This window comes from Cynocephalus volans, chromosome 4, assembly GCF_027409185.1.
Source record: "Cynocephalus volans isolate mCynVol1 chromosome 4, mCynVol1.pri, whole genome shotgun sequence".
Classification (NCBI taxonomy): Eukaryota; Metazoa; Chordata; class Mammalia; order Dermoptera; family Cynocephalidae; genus Cynocephalus; species Cynocephalus volans.
Window position 1 is genome coordinate 158,163,565 of NC_084463.1, and position 20,398 is coordinate 158,183,962.

Genomic DNA, 20,398 nt, shown 5'->3' on the forward strand with positions numbered 1-20,398 from the left:
TAATAATCACGAAATAGAAAACTGGAATGTAAGCTCCATGGGAGCAGGAACCTTGACTAATTCATGACTTCTTTCCTCCAGCGCCTGGCTCAGTACCACGCCTGGCACATACTAGAAACGACAAATATTTGAAATGAGTTTCTGTTCTACACCCCCCCTCCCCCCGCAAAGAGTTGTGGAGTCAAATGAGACAGCATCCGTCAGGGCCTTCGTGAGCATTCGTCTTCACAAACCTCCCCACCCATCACTGTTGTGCCTTGCTAGGATAGACCCCCATCACCATCATGTATCAATGGGTACACAGGGCAGGTGGCTAGCAGTGGACACCAAGGAGAGAGGAAACTTTAAAATGCCAGGGCCATGAGTTCTCCTAGAGATCTAGACGCCTATAGTCTGCTAGATTCCCCCAGAAGTACTAGCACCAGCCCCTGAGCATGGTGAGTGTATGTAGTCTCTACAGCTTGAGCTTCCTTTGGGAAATGTGAGATGGGGGTACTTGAGTGTGTGGTTGTGGGTCCTGGTTAGGAAAGACAAAGAAGCATATGAACTTCCCTAAGGGGCAGGTATTCCAGGAAGGTCTCTTCACCATTCTCCTGTGACTGGTTTGGATTTGGTGAAGAGCTTGGAGGGAACCAAGAGCCTCAGCTGCAGCTGGGAACAAATTCTGCACTTCACCTTCCACTGCTGGCAGCAGGCAGAACTGCCTCACTCAGCTCAAGGAAGAGCGGGGGCCAACTGACTGGAGGATACAGATGAAAGAAGTCCAAACACCGCTTGAGATGGTCCTTAAAGCTGCCACCAATCAGGGACCCAGTCTGGGTCCTGCTCCCCCATCTGAAAGCAAGTTTCCATAATAATGAGGTGCTGCTGCACTTGGAGGCAGGTGCCCCTGTCTGGAGCCAGCTGTGTGTACAGAGCCAGAAAGCTGGCAGGGTCAGCAGTAGGGCCATTAGCCCAACCCTTTCAGTTCTGCTACTGCCTAGGCCCTTTGACGCTCCCACCCAGAAATGACGACATGGCTAGTGAGGCTGACAGTCTTGCTGTAATTGGGAGAAAACGAGCTGCAGCACATTTGGCAGATTGAGAGTCACCAGCAGCCGATGTTGGGGGTTGTGCAGGCAGCTGAAGGGCTTAGGGTCCCCTGCCTCACATGGTGAAGAGAGGAAGAAGAGGTTAAGTTCTAACCAAGATGGGAAAGTTGGTCCCTGGGACAGTTTTGCTTCCTCTCTTCACTCTCGGGTGGGGGAAGGGCATCATCACCCCTTGCTGCCAAAATTTCCTTTGGGAGAGACTGGGGAAAGTTTATAAAAATCTCCCAGTGGAGACAACCTCCCCCACTGGCCCCCAGCTGGCCTCTGTTCCCTTCCAGCCACTTCACAGCAGAGTCCAAATCCAGAACTGTGTGCTTCATGGGCCTGAGGGTGGTGAGGGGAGAAAGGGATGGCCAGAGATAAGGGTGGAGGATCAGGGCACTGGCCATTCTTAGCAGTTCCAGGGAAACAGGGACTTTCTCCCAAGCACCCTGCACAGGCTCAGTGGCAACTCTGGCCATCTGCCCTACCAGGAGGGTCCCAAACCCCCATGGAGTGCCTCAGAGTGGAGAGGGTTCAGGCAAGGAAGACCACAAAGATGATGAAGAAGACAATGAGGATGAGGAAGATTTTGACCATAAGCCACCGGTTGGAGGTGACTGACTGGAAGTACTTGAGGATCTCTGAATGCGCAGCATCAACGTCCAGCTGGGCTCCTAGCACGTTCTCATCGATCCTGGGGAAAGGGCCGGGAGGAGAGGAAACAGAAGGACACTGGATTAAAAAGAATGCTGTTGAAGTCTATTTATTGACATGGAAAGATGGTCACAATATATAGAAGTAAAAAGTGTTTATATAAAATACCCCATTTTTGTTTATTTTTTTATTTTTATTTTTATTTTTATTTTTATTTATTTTTTTTTTTGTCGTTTTCATGACCGGCACTCAGCCAGCGAGTGCACTGGCCATTCCTATATAGGATCCGAACCCGCGACGGGAGCGTCACCGCGCTCCCAGCACCGCACTCTCCCGAGTGCGCCACAGGCTCGGCCCAAAATACCCCATTTTTGTATATATATGTGTGTATAGAAAAGGCTCTGGAAGGATGATATAAACAAGTCTTGCTTTTGGTTTAAAAACCAACTCTGCCACTTACTAGCTTATGTTATAACTCTAAGTTAGTCATTTAACCTCAAGTCTCATTTTCCTCATCTGCAAAATGAGGATAACACAAACCCTACCTCCTCTCAGGTTGTTGCCAGTCTTCAATGACAAAATAAATATAAAGTCCCCAACCCAAAAGAGCCTCCAAAATATTACTTATTATATTTTTTACTCATCAGTATTTCTTGATTTTTATATAAAGAACATGTATTGCATTTACAATAAAGGAAAAAAGCTCACAGATCATTCTAGTCAGGAAATCCTGGTTCTGAGTGAGAGAAGAAGAAAAACTTGATATGGACAGGAAGTCAGGGAATAAGAAAAGACCTATTTGGAGAACATGTCTCTCTCTAGGGTGTAGAGAAGTCCTCAGAGGAAGGACTTCATGGGCCTGAGGGTGGTGAGGGGAGAATGGGTGATACTACTGTGATACTACTGTGGAAAATAAAACATTCCCTGTGGCAATTCTGAGTGCAGGGGTGCTGCATGCACGAGTGTTTACAACTAATTGATCACAACCAGTTACAAATTTTTTCATTCCTTCTCTACTCCCACTGCTCCACTTGACTAGCTTTAAAAAAAAAAAATCCCTAGCCGATCTGCATATACAATCCTAAAAACCAAACACAAACCCTGGTCTTTGAAAAGGAAGTCTCTGGGAATAGAGCCTTTGCGAGCTGTGAGTATGAAAAAGCCAGTGGGGCCTGGCAATCCAGTTGGAAAGTGAGAGGAAATGCTGGGCCAGTGGCTGCAAGCCCAAGGTCTTGGGAAGGTGGTCATGAGAACTGTGAGCTCATCTCAGTGTCTCAAATACAGGAGCCTGAATTGTGATTTCCTATTTATGTCAGAGAGGCTAACTAAATTATCAGGTTTCCTGGCTTTTGGCTATAATTACATATCTCAGTGTGGGTGCATTTGTTATATCGAATAAATCTCCTTGTATTAGCAGTAATGAATGGCTCTGCTTAACAAAAATGGATAAACTTAATAAATGCAATCTGGCATATAAAAGATTTTAAATAAGAATCCATGGATGAAAACTAGTAGAAGAGAGCTCTATTGATAAACAAACAAAAAAACAAAAGTAGGAACCAATGGGATAGTCAGAGGAAGTAGCAGAACTAGAAAATAGAAATGAATGAGGCAGAAAATAATGGCATGGGAAGGAGAGGACTGAGGAAAACGGGAAAAGTTTCCAAGGGAAGGAGGACAAAAGAATATCTATAGAGAGAAAGAAAAATTAGAGGTAAAGAGTCAAGCAAAAGCTGGAGTCTGTCTGAACAGAAAGGACAGATGATGAAATTGAAGTGAGAAAACCAGAGTGAAGTATGAGAAGGTGGGACAAACACAATAAAAAAATTGCAACACCAAGGTCAAGGGTTCAGATCCTTGTACTGGTCAGCCACCAAAATAAATAAATAAATAAATAAAAATTAAAAAAAAAATGATTGAGCCTAAGAAGGCAGTGGGCCAAAGAACTAGAAGGATTACTTGGCCACAATTAGGAAACCTGAGAGTGTAGTTTTCTGAGTTTCAGTTTCCCCAAAACTTTATGATTAAGAATAATGGGATCATGTTAAAAGGACACAGAAGGGCCAGCCCCATGGCTCACTTGGGAGAGCGTGGCGCTGGTAGCGTTGAGGCTGTGGGTTCAGATCCTATATAGGGATGGCCAGTGCACTCACTGGCTGAGCGTGGTGCAGACCACACCGTGCCGAGGGTTACGACCCCTTACTGACCAGAAAAAATAAAATAAAATAAAAGGACACAGAAGCTGACTTCAAGTGGCTCCATATGGCCAGATTTAGGAAACCTAATTTTCATCAATAATAATAATGGATTATAATACATCGAACAAAAACAATAAAATCCATGATTCCACAGTGATAACTTAGACAAAGAAAGCAAGAGAAAGCTCCTTTACAGAAGAATGCCTTCTAATCATGTAAAAGAAATGTTAGAATTAGAAAATCACCATTTTGTAACACAATCTAACATGATTCGGGCAAGGATCATTATGTAGGGGGAGCTGGACATTCACATCGACTCAAAGTATCACTCTCCAGATACTCAGTCCGATGGTCACCAACTTAAAAAGTGACCAAATTGGCATCACTATTAAAGAGAAAACCTCATCAAGTGCCTACTGATGTGATCATCATGTCAAAAATACTTAACTTAAATCTAATCATGAGGAAACACTGGACACACACACAAAAAGTTGATGTTAACAAAAAAAAAACAAAACAAAAGACAGACTAAAGAGACATAATCAAATACTATGTGTGAGGGCTGGCCAGTTAGCTCAGTTGTTTGGAACACAGGCTTATAACACCACACGGTGTTCTTAGAACAGGTCATGGGTTCAGATCCCCGTACTGGCCAGCCACCAAAAAATACTATGTGTGAATCTTGCCTGGGTCTTAATTGAAGGGAAAAAAGCTAAGAATTAAAAAAAAAAAATAACAGCTGGGGAAATTTGAATATTGACTGAGTACTGGACAGCGTTGGGAAACTGCTCATTTTCTTGGCTGTGATAACAGTATTGTGGCTGTTCAGGAGAACCCCTTATTCTTAGCAGACTTGTGCTGAAGTATTTGGGGATTAAATGCCATGATGTTTGCACCTACTTTCAAAAGATTCATAAAAAAAACAAGAGAGAGAAAACAATGTGATAAAATGTTAACAACTGGTGATTGCAGGTGAAGGGAATATGGTGTTCATCGTGCTATCCTCCCAACTTTTCCGTAGTTTGAATATTTTCATTTGTAAAATGAAGGGAAAAAGGAAAATGACTGAGTATCATTAGGTCAGCAGTTCTCACACCTTAGAAAAAATAAAAATCACACCAGCATGCAGGGAGCAAGCATATGAATGCCTATGCCTATTTCAAAAATTCATTCTTTCGAAATTTTAGTTTCTTTTGTATAAAGTTGCCCACAAATTTCCTCTTCTTTCTACTTCCCTTTTATGTTTCAAACTACTAATAAAATTGCTTCTGAGCCACTCAACTTAAACTGCTGGCCCCTGATCCAATTCACACACATCCTTAACCTCACACTTCATTTCTCAGGAGCACTAAGAAATAACTATTGCCTTCTTCTTAAAATTCCTCTGCTGCAGCTTCTAAAGACATATCTTTCTTCTCCACTTTCTCCTCTCATCTTCCTGAACCTTCCTTGTCAGTCTCTGTGGACAAATCCTCCCCTTCTCCAAACATCCCTGGAATCCATGGGGATCTATCCTGTCCCTTTTCTCACTTTACCCAAGGTCCCTGGGTGGTCTATGCCCATGGTTTCACCAAGAGGCCACTGACTCCCAAGTCCTTATATCTAGCTCAGCCTTCTCTTCTGAACATCAAACCATGCATCAAACGCCTACTGGACTCTGCCACCTAGCTGTCCCATGGAGTCTGACACTCAGCATGTCCGGAACAAACCTCGTTCCCTCACCAACTACCAACCTGCTTCCTCCTGTGTTCTCATCCTGAGACCAAACTTCTTGCTGTGGCATACAGGTCATTTGTGATCTGGCCCTGCCTGTCTAGCTCCATCTCTCACCACTCCCCCAGCCACACTGAATAGTTCTGCGTTCCTGAATCTACCAAGCCTTTTCTCATTTCTGTGCTGTGTTTTTCCCATATGTAACTGTCTTTCCTTTCCCCTTTTTTGGCTGGCATTCCCCCTCAAGTCTTAGCTTGCTACCACTTCTGGGAAGGCCCCTTTACCCCATCCAGGAGAGGTACTTACTCTGAGTTCTCTCATCCCCCTTCTCTTCTTGCCCTTATCATACTGAACTGTAATTGTCAATTAATGTCTCTCCTACTAGACAGCGAGCACAATGAGGACCACAATGGTCTTTCACCTTCCTATCCTCAGACCCAGCAGGACTAGACCACAGCAGCAACAAATGTTTGCTAAACCAATGAATGAGTACAGTGAAAAATATCTATGACACTGTTCCAAGGAAAACTAAAATGTAAAGTTGCATATATGCTATAATTCTAACTATTTAACCACATATGCATTAGGGAAAAAACCCAAATGTCTTTAATAATTCTGTTTTACTGAATCTATAACAATATTCTAATATTCAAAATACATCATAGCCTGAGGAGCTAGTGTTTATGGCCTAACTTGGCAAGGGGTTCTTTAGGTCTCAGCTGAATCAGATAAAAATCGGTTAATTCTCTTGACACTAAAATCAAGACAGCTGTGGTCACAGTACCTTATAAATGGCTTGTACTCAATGTATAGTACTTGAATAAATAAATACACATCCTTTTAATCAGTGGTTCCCAAACCTGGATACTCATCAGATGCTCCTATGGAGCTTGTAAAAAAATGAAACTTCTTAGAAGCCTACTCCACTCACATCTATCGAATCAATCTCCAAGTGTCTGCTTTGATCAATTAAATGTGATGCTGCTTAATGGATGAGTGCTGGGAAACCTGTTTTATACAAATGCAGGTGTTCACTAAGTTTCACATAATTAACAACCTAGGGTAAAAGCACTAGGTGCTGTGGGGAATAAAGATCAACCCAGACTGGACCTTACCTAAAGGCCTAAGAGCAAAAGGACGACACTGTGTCCACTGGCAGCTTCCTCAAACTTCCCACACCTCCTCTCCATCATCCTTTCTACTAATGGCCTCTCTTCTTACTGAACTGCAAAGACTGAAGTAGTCTGAAGAGAACTGCCACTACACCACCTACCCCTGCATCTGCCCTCCCACCTATAACCAGCTTTTCTTACAGCCGAGCCCTCGACTTGTGCACTGGATCCCACTTCCTTTTGGCTTCTCAAGGACATCACTTCAAGAACTCTCTCCTCTCTCCTACAGCATCAATTTTTATTTCTCTGTTGGATCATTCCCACTGGTATACAAACATACTTTTATTTTTTTTTTCTTTTTGGTGGCTGGCTGAGTACAGGGATCTGAACCCTTGACCTTGGTGTTATAACACCATGCTCTAACAAACTGAGCTAACCAGCCAGCCCGAGAAGCTCCTATTCCTTCCTAAAATGTTTAACCTAAATCCAGTAAAACAATTAGACCCCATTTCCACTTTGTAGGAAATACAGGGGATAGAAAAACGGTAATGTGAGGAAAACATTCAGACAAATTCAGGATATAGGACACTTTACAAGGCACCTAGCTTTCTTTCTTCAGAGTCAACTAAAAAAAGGGGGAGGGGGAACGGGTGAGGAGTATAATAAAAGAATAAAGACATAACTAAGTAACATATAAATCTTGCTTGATTTTTGATTTCGTTTTTAAAAAGCTACTAAAAAACCAGTTTGAGGACAACTGGGGAAATCTGAACACTGACTGGATATTAGATATATTAGGAAATTGGTAATTGTGATGGATGTGACAACTGGGTGTGGTTTTTAAAGAGAATTCCTTTATTCTCAGGAGATACCTGCTAAAGTATTTTAGGGTAAAGTATCATGATATCTACAACCTACTTTGAAATGGTTCCAAAAAAATAAAAGATAAAGCAAATCTGGCCAAATGTTAACAACTGTTGTATCTAGGGGGTAGATATATAAGTATTTATTATAGTTCTTTCAACTTTTTTGTAAATTAAAAAATTTTTATAATAAAAAACTAAAAAAGAAAACTTCTTCCAGCTGGCCAGTTAGCTAAGTTGGTTAGAGTGTGGTGCTGATAACATGAAGGTCTGGGATTCGATCCCTGTACTGGCCAGCGAAAAATAAAAATAAAACAACTTGTGACTCACTTCTCCTATCAGCTATCACTCCTTTTCCTCGCTCCATTTTGAAGCAAAACTCCTGAAAGCACTGTCTATTCTTATTCTTCCTGGTTGCTCTCTCCTATTCTTTCTTAAACCCCACCATCCAGGCTTTTGCTCTGATTCCTCCAGTGAACCTGACTCAAAGTCACCAGCAACATCCACATTGTTGAATCCAATGACTATTTCTCACTCCTCAAGGTTCTGCTTCCAGTTATGACTGGGTAGCTCCTATTAGACCAGCCATTCCATAAATAACAACTATAAACCCCAGACTAAATATAAAAAACACTACCTTAGTTCAGCCAAGTTAACTTCCTGCTAAAACAAAAAAGTCAATGTTCTTTGGAATAACATAACAATCCAGAATCTCTGTAATGCATTAATCATAACATGCAAGATATAATCCCAAATTAGTAAACATCCAATGAAATGGGAAACTGTGATCCATACTCAAGAGAAAAGGCAGGCTGGTTGGTTGGCTCAGTTGGTTAGAATGAGGTATTGAGGGCCGGCCCGTGGCTCACTCGGGAGAGTGCGGTGCTGATAACTAACACCAAGGCCCCGGGTTCGGATCCCATATACGGATGGCCGGTTCGCTCACTGGCTGAGCGTGGTGCTCACAACACCAAGTCAAGGGTTAAGATCCCCTTACCGGTCATCTTTTTTTTAAAAAAAAAAAAAAAAAAAAAAGAATGAGGTATTGATAATGTCAGGGTCAAAGGTTTGTATCTCTGTACCAGCCAGCCACAAAATTAAAATTAAAAAGAGGGAGGGAAGGGGAGGGGCGGGGGGAGGGGGGGGAGAGAGAGAGAGAGAGGTAAAGAATAAGACCAACCCTAGGATTACCCAGATGTTGAAAATTATCAGACAACATTCTAAAGCAGCTATTATAACTGAAGGAAAACATGCTTGTAATGACTGAAAAGATAGTAAATCTCAGCAGGGAAAAAGCAGCTACAAAAAAGAACCAAACAGTAATTTTAAAACTGAAAAATATAATATCTAAAATAAAAAACTGCCCAAATGGATTTATTACAATGTTATCAATCTGACAGCAGATTGATGACATTGGAAAGGAAAACACACACACACACACACACACACACACACACACACACACACACACACACACACACATGCACACACAAGGGTACTTCAAAAAGTTTGTGGAAAAATGGAATTAAAAGATGATAAGTCAATGACGGGTGTAGAAACTCAAAACAAACAAACAAACAAACAAAAAACAAAAGATAATCCGAATTCTTCCATGAACTTTTTGAAGATGCCTCACGTATATATGAGGGTATTTCAAAAAGTTCAAGCAAAATAGAATTAAAAGATAATACAAATCTTTCCATGAAGTTTTTGAAGTACCCTCATATACATGTACACACACAAACACACAATATTTTTTATTTTAGATTTTTGGGTTAGGAATGCTCAACTAGTTAAGTACGAGTACCTGCAAATATTCCAAAATCCGAAAAAATCTGAAATCCAAGATACTTCTGGTTCCAAGCATATAAGATAAGGAATACTCAAACTGTGTGTGTGTAAAGGGAGGACAAAAAGAAGCAAAATAATGGCCAAATATTTCCTAAATTTGGTGAAAGACATAAATTTACACATTCAAGCTCAGAGAACTCCAAGCATAATAAATTTAAAGAAAATCACATCTAGATACATTACAGTGAACTACTAAAAACCAAAAATAAGAAAAAAAATATTAAAAAGCAGGCAGAGAAAAACACATCACACATAACAATTAAAATAAACACTGACTTCTCATAAGAAACAAATGAAACCAAGACAGTAAGTGTGATACATTTAAAGTGCTTAAAGAATAAAACTGTAGGGCTGGCCTGTGGCTCACTCGGTAGAGTGTGGTACTGATAACACCAAGGCCATGGGTTCGGATCCCATATAAGGATGGCTGGTTAGCTCAATGGGTGAGCGCGGTGCTGACAACACCAAGTCAAGGGTTAAGATCCCCTTACCGGTCATCTTTTAAAAAAAAAAGAATAAAACTGTAAATCCAGAATTTTTTTTTTTTCCTGGCGGCTGGCCAGTATGGGGATCCAAACTATTGACCTTTCTGTATAACACCACGCTCTAACCAATTGATCTAACCAGCTAGCCCCTAAATCCAGAATTCTATATCCAGAGAAAATACCCTTCAAGAGTAAAGGTGAAATAAAGATTTTTCAGATAAAAGAAAACTGAAAGAATTTGTCAACAGCAGACCTGCACTACAAAAAATGCCCAAGGAAGTGCTTTTTCAGATTAAAGGGAAATGATACCAGATGGAAACTTGTATATTCAGCAAAAAAATGAAGAGCACTAAAAATGGTAAATATCTGAGTAAATATAAAAGACTATTTTTTCCTCTTAATTTCTTTATTTTTTTTTTATTTATGTCTTTATTTATTTACTTATTTATTTATTTTTTAATTTGATGACCGGTAAGGGGATCTCAACCCTTGGCTTGGTGTTGTCAGCACCACGCTCAGCCAGTGAGCAAACCGGCCATTCCTATATAGGATCCGAACCCGTGGCCTTGGTGTTATCAGCACCGCACTCTACCAAGTGAGCCACGGGCCGGCCTCTCTTAATTTCTTTAAAACATATTGTACTGTGGGATTGATAAAGTACGTAGATGCAACAAATATGATAACTACATAATAAAGGATAGAGAAGTTTGCAAAGTTCTCACATTTTATATGAAATAGACAATGAAAAGTTAATGATGCATATTGTAATTCCTAGAGCAACCACTAATTAAAAAAATCAATGACGTATAGCTAAGATACCAACAGACAAACCGAAATGTAATTCTAAAAAAAATTTCTATTCCCCTAAGGGGAAAAAAAGATTTCTATTAGTTCAAAGGGAGACAGGAAAGAAGAAACGGAGGAACAAAAACCAAAAGGGAAAACCAGAAAACAGTAAAATGGTAGATCTAAATCCAACCTTATCAAAAATTACATTAAATATTAATGAAGTAAACACTCCAATTAAATTCTCAGCTCTCATCTTGCTTGGCCTATCAGTGACACTTGTCCCAGCTGATTACTCTTCCCTTGATGTGTTTTCTTCTCTTGGCTCCTAGGACATGGTACTCATTTATTTTTCTTCCTACCTCATCAGCTGTGTTCCTTTTCAGTCTCCTCCCAGGACAGAGACTTGAGTTCAAAAATGGCCCCAGGGGGCTGGCTAGTTAGCTCACTTTGGAGAGTGTGGTGCTGATAACACCAAGGTCAAGGGGTCAGATCCCCATACCAGCCAGCTGCCAAAAAAAAAAAAAGGAAAAGTGCCTGATCCTCCTCTTTACACATACTTCTTTACCCAATTCAAAGTCCAATTCTGCCCACATTTTTATCTCCAGTCCAGACATGTCTCCTAAATTTCACATATCCATCTGCCTGTTCAACATTTCCACTTAAATGTCTAACAGACAACTGTCCACCTCTTGTCAGATGTGTCCAAGATTGAACTCATTTTCTCCCTAAACCTGCTCTACCCCAAGTAGCCAGCCCTATTTTAAGTGAAAGCCATGAACCCTTCGGTTGCTCACATCTAAAACCTGGAGTTATCATAAGCTCTTCTTCTCTATACTCTACATTCTTATCAAGTAATTGATCCTGTTGGCTCTACCTTAAAAATATATCCAGAATCCAACTATTACTCACCACTTCCACTGCTTCCACCTTGGTCCCAGCCACCATCACCTCTTGTCTAGACTGCTGCAAAGACCTCTACAGTGATCTCTCTGCTTCTATCCTAGCCCCCTACAATCTGTCACCAAATAAAAAGGAGAAATCCTTTTCAAATAGCAGTAAGATGGTGTTACCTTTTCATCAAAACCCTGCAATCGCTCCCTATGTCACTCAGAGTAAAAGCCAAAGCTTCACAATGGTCTCAAAAGGCCTTATGTGAACTGGTCCCTGCTTTCCCCTGTGACCTTGTACAACTCTCCCCAGCTGCAGTGGTCTCTTTGCTGTCCTTTTACTCATCAGACACATTTCTGCCTGAAGGCCTTTACACTGGTTCTTCCTTTTGCCAGGTGTCTACGTGACTAACTCCCTGTCCTTCTCCCAAGTCAGATGACACCTTCTTAATGGGGACTACTTTACCATCCTATTTAAAATTATAACTTGCCCCTCCAAATCGAGCACTCTTAGTTTATCCTGCTCTTATTTTTTAGTATTTATCACTTTTTAACATACTAGACAATTGACTCATCGTGTTTATGTCTCATTATCATCTCCCTACTAGGATGTTAAGTTCCACAAGGGTGAGGATCTTTGTCTCTTTTGTCCATTTTTTCTCTTTTGTCCCCACAACTGACTGAATGAACGCCAAGTGCCACAGAACAGCAGATAAAATGCCTCTTGCAGTAGTAGGTGGTGCCAAAGGAACAGAGAGGTCTTCCCACTGGTGGGGCTCTGCCCACATCCCTCCGGTATCTCCCTGTATCTCTCTATCCCTACTTATTACTTCCTAGCCATATTGGCCTTCTTGATTCCTGAATACAGCAAGACTGCCCCACCATGGGACCTTTGCTCTGTTTTCACTGCCCAGAACAACCTTCCTCTCTCATTTGCATGGCTGGATCCTTCTTGTTATTCAGATCTCTGCTTAAATGTCACATCCTCAGAGCAACCTTCCCTGCCACTCAATCTGATGTAATTACTTTCTTAACACATCATCCTACTTTAATTCTCTGTATAGCCCTTATCACTACCTGAAATTTTCTTGTTGGTCAATTCTTTTTAATAGCTGTCCTCATCTGCCCTATCAAATTCCATACACACACTACATGAAACAGAGTGAGCTCTATGAAATGGAGACTTTCCTGTTCTATTCCCCACTATATCTCCAGCATCTAGAAGAGTGCCTGACATGGAACAGGTCCTCCATAAATACTTGTTGAGTGGATGGAAGCAGGTGAACTGGGGCCTGTGGGTGGGCAGGGTTCACTCTATTCTTCCAAAAGGCATCAAGCTGTCCCTGGAGACTTCAAGGTGCCAATCCTGGGGAAGAGAAGGCTTTTTTGTTTGGGGTGAGAGAGAGAACATCTCACCTCTGAATAGTTTCCTCCTGTTCCTTAACCATGTGTGCCAACTGCTGAAAGATGGAGCCCAGCTCAACAATTGTAGACTCAATGTTCTGCATGGTGTCTGCCCGACTCTGGATGTAGGAATCCTTCAGGAGAGGGAGAGAGCACATGAGCACTGTGAGCTTCTTCAGGATAGGACCTGCATCTTTAGGACCCTCCCAGCTTGCCATTTCGCCCGTAGCACACTCCAAACACTCTCTTGGGGACCACAGGAGGACAACAGAGGAGCTGGATCTTCTCCAGTTCAGAGCTTGGGTACCTGCTCGTCAATGAGCTGCAGCTGCTGGCTGGCCCGAGAGTCCATCATGTCGATAGCCACATCCCTGGAGGCACAGGACTCTGCCCCCAAAACCACAGCACCACCCCCTGGCGGACGAAAGAGGATATGGCACATCTTAGTGGTTAAAAGCAGGTCCAAAGCCAACAAGCTCTGGATTTGAATCTCAGCTCTGGCACTTACTAACCTTGTGACCTTGGACTGGTCACTTAACCTCTCTGAGCCTCAGTTTCCTCACCTGTAAAATGGGGGATTATAATAGCTGCTTTCTCAAAGAGTGATTGTGAAAACTAAATGAGAGAATTTGAATAAAGTATACAAAAAATATTAGATTCTGTCATTCTGAACATGACTGAATTTACCCCAATAGTCAGAATGTGATAGACTAAGTGTGGATCATGAATTCCAACAATCAGATTTGACCTCTGAGAGATAAAGCCTAGCAACTTCTTTGCCCCTCCATTCTCCCACCCACTGCCTGCCTTTAGAGGATCCCATCACAACCACAGTAAGTAAGCCTTACCCCCCAGGGCTTCATGTATTGCCTGTGACTTACCCAGGTGGTTGGGGGCAAGGGGCAGGGTTGACACAGGTGCCCGGGAGAACTGCTCCCGCCGGCTCCTCTGCTGCTTCAGGTTCTGGGGTTGGGGAAGAAATGCAAAGGTCCTGAGGCCTCTAGAAAGCAGGCATGTTACAAAGATCCCTCCTATTGGCCCCACAACCTTGCAGAACTTGCCCCTTTCCCATTTCCCCCTTGGGCCTGTACCCCCATATTCCTATCCCTCCTATACAGATTCTTCTCACCTCTGTCCTCACTTCTAGAACCGATTTGAAGTCATTGGACATGGAAGCCAGTTTTGACTAGAAGAAAAGGAGAGAGGGTCAGGCAAAGAAGACAACACCTTCCTCCTTTTTACCTCCCTCCCTCCCCCAGGTCCCACCTGCAAGGAGACCACAATGGTGTTGGAATGGGTCTGCAGGTGCCGGCCACTCTGGCTGCCCTTGGTCCTCACAAAATCCTGAAGCTGTGCGATTTGTTTGTTGAGGCTATTGATGTCCTGGTAAAAGAGCCCACATACACACACAAAAAACAATGGTATTAACCAAGCAGTCCTCAGCCAGCATCTCTCCCCGGGACTATCTCTGGCAGGGAGGACAGAGTGGAAGTTAATAGCAGGAGTGAGAGAGTATCCCAGACAGTCAGACCACAAAGGCCTGCTAAGATTTTCCAAGGTCTGGTATTTTCTCTGGCTCAATCCATACAGAGAAGAGCCAGGAAGAGGCAAAGTAGGGCCTCATCCATTTGTGAATAAATCACTTGTTTACCTCTCCACCCTACTGCCCTGCTCCGCTTGGTGAGGCCATGCTCATGGCCAAAGGATCCTGTCAAAGGCCAAACTCTCAAACCCAGAGCACGCTGACCAGCAAAGCACCTGGACAATACTCAGGAAAAGAGAGGAGTCAAAGGCACTATAGTTCCCCAGAGGGAAAAAAATGATTTGTATACATAGAATTCCTTTTCAAAATTATTGCCAAAGAGAAAAAACTGTGACTTGCCCAAGGTCACACACAGTGAGTTAGTAGCACAGCCAGGCCTTCTACACCAGACCAATGTGACATTTGCTCTCTAATCCTGCTGCCAAAGGCCATGTGAGACAAGAGAGATGAAGCACAGGGTGGCAGACAAGGCTTGCCTCAGCGTAGCCAGAGCCAGGGAAGGATCAGAAAGAGGAGGAGGAAGAGGCAGAAAAATAGTGAGCATGAGAAATAGGCTAGAAGAAAATAGCTGGATTAAACAACCTCTGGAGTCCCTCCAATAGTCCCTCCAATTAGCATCCCAACCCCGCTCACTCTTGAAACCCCTGGATTCATTTCTACTGATGCCTGGTCTGTCCATCTGGAGTTACTGTAGCCTCCTCACAGGCCCATGTCCAAAATTGGTTTTTCCCCACAAAATCTCCTCCCCTAGGGTTCTAGCTTAGAAAATGGCACCACTTCCCACCTAAGCACTCAAGCTAGAAGTCACATTCTTACATCTCCTTAAGTCACCTATATGCCACAATACAACTATAATCTACTGAGTTCTTACTGTGGACTCAGCACTGTGTCAAATATAACAACTTTGTATTGTTTATTGTATGCCATGTAACATGCTAAGCAGCTTATAATTTTATCTTCATCCTTAAACTTATCATAAAAAATAGAAGAACTCTTCATTTCCACCCATCCCCCTCTTCATCCTTCTTTCCATTTTGATTAATGATATCACCACTCATCTAAGTTTTGGTGCTCAGACCAAAAACTTAGAGCCATCCTTAATTCTTCTCTTTTCCCTTAAATCCACATGGAACCTATCAGGAACCCACAAAGAATCCGACTGATTACAACGTATACTCTGAATCTGTCTACTTATCTCCTTCTCTACCAAACCCACCCTAGTCCAAGCCCCCTTCTGTTGTCTCTAAAAAATTCTCCAACCTCGGGCCGAGCCAGTGGCACACTCGGGAGAGCGCGGTGCTGGGAGCCCAGCGACGCTCCCGCCGCGGGTTCGAATCCTATATAAATGGCCGGTGCCGCTCACGGGGGGGAAAAAAAAAAAAAATTCTCCAACCTCTAGTTGTCTCTAAAAAATTCTCCAACCTCCAACCTCTCCTTTCCTTCTAGTTTGCCTTCACAGCAACCACAGTGATCTTTAAAACAAAAATCAAGGTATGTTATCCCCCTGCTTAATATCTCCCAATAGAATACAACCCAAATTCCTCAGCTGGCTTGCACAGGCTCTCTCTGGTTTGGCCCCTCCTCCTTCCTCTGACCTTATCCCATACCAGTCTCCTACTTCCTTTCTACACTTGCAGCCACACTGGCTTCTTTTGTGTTCATCAAATGCATCAAGTCACCTTAACTTCAGGTCCTTTCCCTTTGCTATTCAATCCTACTTTCTGGAATGTGCTCCCACCATGTCTCTGGATGATTAGCTTTTCCTCACCATTCAGGTCTCAAATGTCATATCTCAGCCAGACCAGCCTAGATCATCCCATCTTAAAGTAGTCTTGGCCCTGAAAAGGTTACTCTATAATCTCAGTCATTGAAAAAAATAAACAAATGAACCCTCACAAGAACCCTGTGAAGTAGGTACTGTTATTATCCCTTTCTTACTGAAAAGGGAACTGAAGCTCAGAGCACTTAGGAGCTTACCCAAGGTCACAACATAAGTGGTACTCCTGGGATGTGAACTCAAGTCTGTCTGAATCCAGTGAGCTGGCTCTTAAATGCTTAAGTGATAACACCCCAACAGTTAATGGAACCCTCTCTTTTCTACCAGTACAGCATCTCTTAAATGGGTCTGCCCTTTGGCTTCTGCCATAATCCCCTTTCTAATGGACAATCACAGTGGTGCTTATGTTTTTCTTTTTCTTCTTTGGTGGGGGGATGGGATAGGTGGGACGGAACAGAAACAAACAATAAACATAATAAGTTAATAAGATAATAATAAGTAAGAAGGTTAGAATATATCAAGTGCTATAGAAAAAGAAAAGAAAGCATGGTAAGGGGGATGAGAGTTGGGTTGATGGAGTATTAAACACCATTATTAGGGTAGGCCTTCCTGAGCAGGTCACATTTGAGCAAAGACTTGACCTTTCCCTTTTATAAGCCATGCTCCACACATGCTGTTTCTTCTGCCCAGAATGTCTTTCCACTGCCTCTACACAAGCCTTGAATCCAACTCAGATTTCACCCCCTCTATCAAATCTTTCCCAGTGTCCCTAGACTGTCTCATTCATCTTTTTTGTACCTCTCTCCCCCTACTAGTTTTAAGTATGGGTTTATGAGCCAGATAACACTTCTAGACAACAAGCCCTTAAAGGCAAGAATCTTGTCTCATGTTGGTGTCACCAGTGCCCAACACAGTACTTTGTACACAATAGAGGATCAAAATTGTCTACTGACTCGATAGAAAAGCAGCATGTTTGGGGCTGGCTCTAGAAACTTGCTCTGAACCTCCATGGCAATAGAAAATGATGAAGGTGATTTGATGGAAACGCAGGCTCTCCTGATGGCTGGTAGCTCACCTGCTTGATGATGTATGTTAGCTCCTCGATTTCCACTGCTTTGTCATCAAAGAGGGACTTGCGTTTTGCCACTACAGAGACAAACGAAAAGCATGAAGGGTGAGGTAAAAGACAAAGCTCAGGGAGCGCAGCTCCTCAGCCCTCTTTGGTTCACTGCCCCACCTCTTTTTTTTTTTTTTTTTTTTTTTGTCTTTTTGTGACCGGCCGTACCGCACTCAGCCAGTGAGCGCACTGGCCGTCCTTATATAAGATCCGAACCCGCGGCGGGAGCACTGCTGTGCTCCCAGCGCTGCACTCTCCCGAGTGCGCCACGGGGTCGGCCTACTGCCCCACCTCTAAAAGACCCCAAGAACACTCACAGATTGTCAGCTTCTCCAGCTTCGCAAATGTGTTGCTGAGGTCTTTCCCAATGCGCCTGCAAACAATCATTAGTGAGAACACTGCAGAAAGGGGCAGGAGAGGGCCTATTCCCCCATTTGCTCCAGCACAACCAATCCCAGCCCTCACAGCCAAGGCAAGCCTACTTCTCCTCAGACATTGTATCACCCCATCACAAAGCTTCTCTCAACTCACTTGGCCAAGAGGGTGAACTCACTGCGCTGTCGGACGGCACGCAAAGCTGGCTTATTTGTCTGGATTCCATTCTGAAAAGCAATGTCAGGACGTGACAAGTTTAGTTTACCCCTCCTCATTTCCAGTTTTCACTGTTTCTCATGGGCCCACTAAACTCTCTTTCTAGTACTGGTGTCGTCTACCACCAAATAAGCTAGACTTATCAGCAGTGGTAGCTTAGAGCCCAGATTTAACAACAGGTAGACCTGGTTCAAATCTTGATTCCACAACTTATTAGCTGGGGGATCTGGAGCAAGTCACTTAAACCAGTCTCAACGTTTATTTCTTCTTCTATAAAACGAAGACAATCCACCCACCTCCTATTGTTGCTAACATTACATAACATAACGGCTGTAAAGTACTTTAGTCAACTATCTGGTACAGCATAAGCATTAAATGAATGGTAGCTAGCACTGCCGTTCTATTCCTCGGATCGGGGAATCAGAGAGGATAACCGAAAAACTTTTGGAGATCATATAGAAGAGCAGTTGTTAACAAGAGCTGAACCGTAAAAATATTGAAAAATACAGTTACTCATGTTCCACTTGGATTCAGAAAATCTAGACTGAATGAAACAAGGAAATCGAATTTTTAAAAAAAATTCCAAAATGATTTTGCTAGAAACTACTAACCTAGAAAACTTCTCCTCACTTTACTGATAGAAAAACTGAGGCCCAACTAGACTGACTAACTTCCCATGGTCACAGAACAAACTTGTGGTAGAACTATACTATACTATACCGGAACTAGAATTCTAAGTGCCTGTTTCTCAGCGAAATGCTCTTTCTAGAACATGTTCCTCATCCAAACCAAATCATTGTAGCTGTCTGAGGTATTCCTACTGGAACAGCAATCCTACCCTCCAGGGGATTCCTCACAAAAAAGTCCAGGTCCTTCCTTGCCACTAGTTAGCTAACCCACTCACCTCTTCTGTTACTTAGTAGACTCTTTTGTTTTCATCCAAGCCTATCAGTTTTCCTTCAGGTCCCCCCAAGAATTATTTTAGTTAACAGTGCTGGAGCATAGCCCTTCCCATTTCTATGTAAGGCTCACTCCTTGCCTTTTCCACTCCAGGTCCTCACCTGACGGCTCTGCAGCGATTTGCAGGCGGACAGGAACTCCTGGGTCCGATCCCGGCAGGACATGGTGTCGGGAGGGGGAGGGACCAGGGCCACTGGGGGGGGCAGAGGGATGATGTCGCTGCTGCTACTGCCAGCAGTTGCAGGGGACAGGACCTGTGTCTTTGAGAGACCCAGGTAGACACCTTGATCCGTGTTCTTAGACCCGTAGCGTTTCCGCGGGATCATTGAGACGCATAACCTCGGACTGTCGTGGAGGAGAGAGTGTCATTCCCGAGGTAGCTTTCTTCCCCACTAACTCCCCCCAACCAGCAAATCCTCTTCTGCACCTGGCACCGACTTTCGCGCCCAAGGCCACCCGCAGAACCAAGGCCGCAGCGGGATGGGCCCAGTTTCCTCCCTGGCCCAAATTAACCCTCCTCAGACTCTTCTTCCAACTTGGCTCTGGCGGCCAGAGCGCGGGCTGGGTACCTTGAAGCAGAGACAGGGCCAGAGCCAGGTCCCGTGGCCCTGATGCTCCAGCCCGGCCTGTGCAACTGTCCCAGGCCCTAGCCGGGCTGTCTCGTAGCCACGGTTTCCTTCGACCCCTCACGGAGAAACGGTGACGGACCTCTCGAGGGGAACACACTTCGGGCAGCCGAGGGGGGAACCACTAAGTGTTTATTTGAAACAGGAAGTCCCACCCCCCCGCCCAAGTTCCGCCTTCTGGAAGACTGCAGCCACTGACTAGCTAATGCCCACGTCTTTCTCAACAGGGGCATTTTTCTGATTGGACGGCGACGTATTCACTCATCCGGAGCCGGGCCGACAGGACTAGCTCGCTCGCCACTGGTTCCCTTCCCTCCGGCCCGTCGTCGCCTCCGTAAAGCCGCTGTCCCGGAGCAGACACGGCGGCCACACCCCTCAGAGCGAATCCTACCTCCTCTCTGCCGCCCGCCGCCGCCGCCGCCTTTGCCACAATCCCCCGGGCTGTCACCGCCTCCTCCCCGGGCGCTGAAGCCGCCGAAACCCGACCGGAGACTAAAAGCTGCCACGTCACCCACACGTAACCCCACCCCCGGTGACGAGAAAGCCGTGTCACGCCTTTTCGAGCGCGGCGACTAGAGAGACACGCCTCCCTCCCGGATGCCAGAGCGATTCCGCCCTCCCATTGGCTAGGCTGCCGCCGTGACCCCGCCCCTGAGGAATGGAGTCGGGTCCCAGGGGGCGGGGCCACCCTCCGGGGTAAAACCTTAAAGAGCCCGCAGCCCCGTAGTGCCCGCGTCCAGTGCCCCCGGAGTGAG

The 20,398-nt window shown here is 44.1% G+C and overlaps 1 protein-coding gene across 4 annotated transcripts; it reads right to left on the reverse strand.

The window, feature by feature from the left end:
- Window positions 1–1,023: 1,023 nt before the first annotated feature.
- On the reverse strand, window positions 1,024–20,162 carry STX5 (syntaxin 5). 4 transcript variants are annotated; one of them, XM_063093708.1, is made up of 12 exons: window positions 20,035–20,162; window positions 19,119–19,362; window positions 17,998–18,068; window positions 17,784–17,839; window positions 17,425–17,495; window positions 14,296–14,412; window positions 14,159–14,215; window positions 13,911–13,992; window positions 13,337–13,443; window positions 13,042–13,163; window positions 9,421–9,501; window positions 1,024–1,767 (listed from the first exon to the last, which is right to left on the reverse strand). In XM_063093708.1, exons 2-12 carry the CDS (start codon window positions 19,341–19,343, stop codon window positions 1,608–1,610), a joined length of 1,149 nt encoding a protein of 382 aa, XP_062949778.1. In that variant the 5' UTR covers window positions 19,344–19,362; window positions 20,035–20,162; the 3' UTR covers window positions 1,024–1,607. The 4 variants fall into 4 exon arrangements, with proteins under 4 accessions (XP_062949778.1, XP_062949780.1, XP_062949781.1 ...); XM_063093710.1 differs by lacking the exon at window positions 20,035–20,162 and adding an exon at window positions 19,587–19,726; XM_063093711.1 differs by lacking the exon at window positions 9,421–9,501.
- Between the last annotated feature and the right edge of the window lie 236 nt (window positions 20,163–20,398).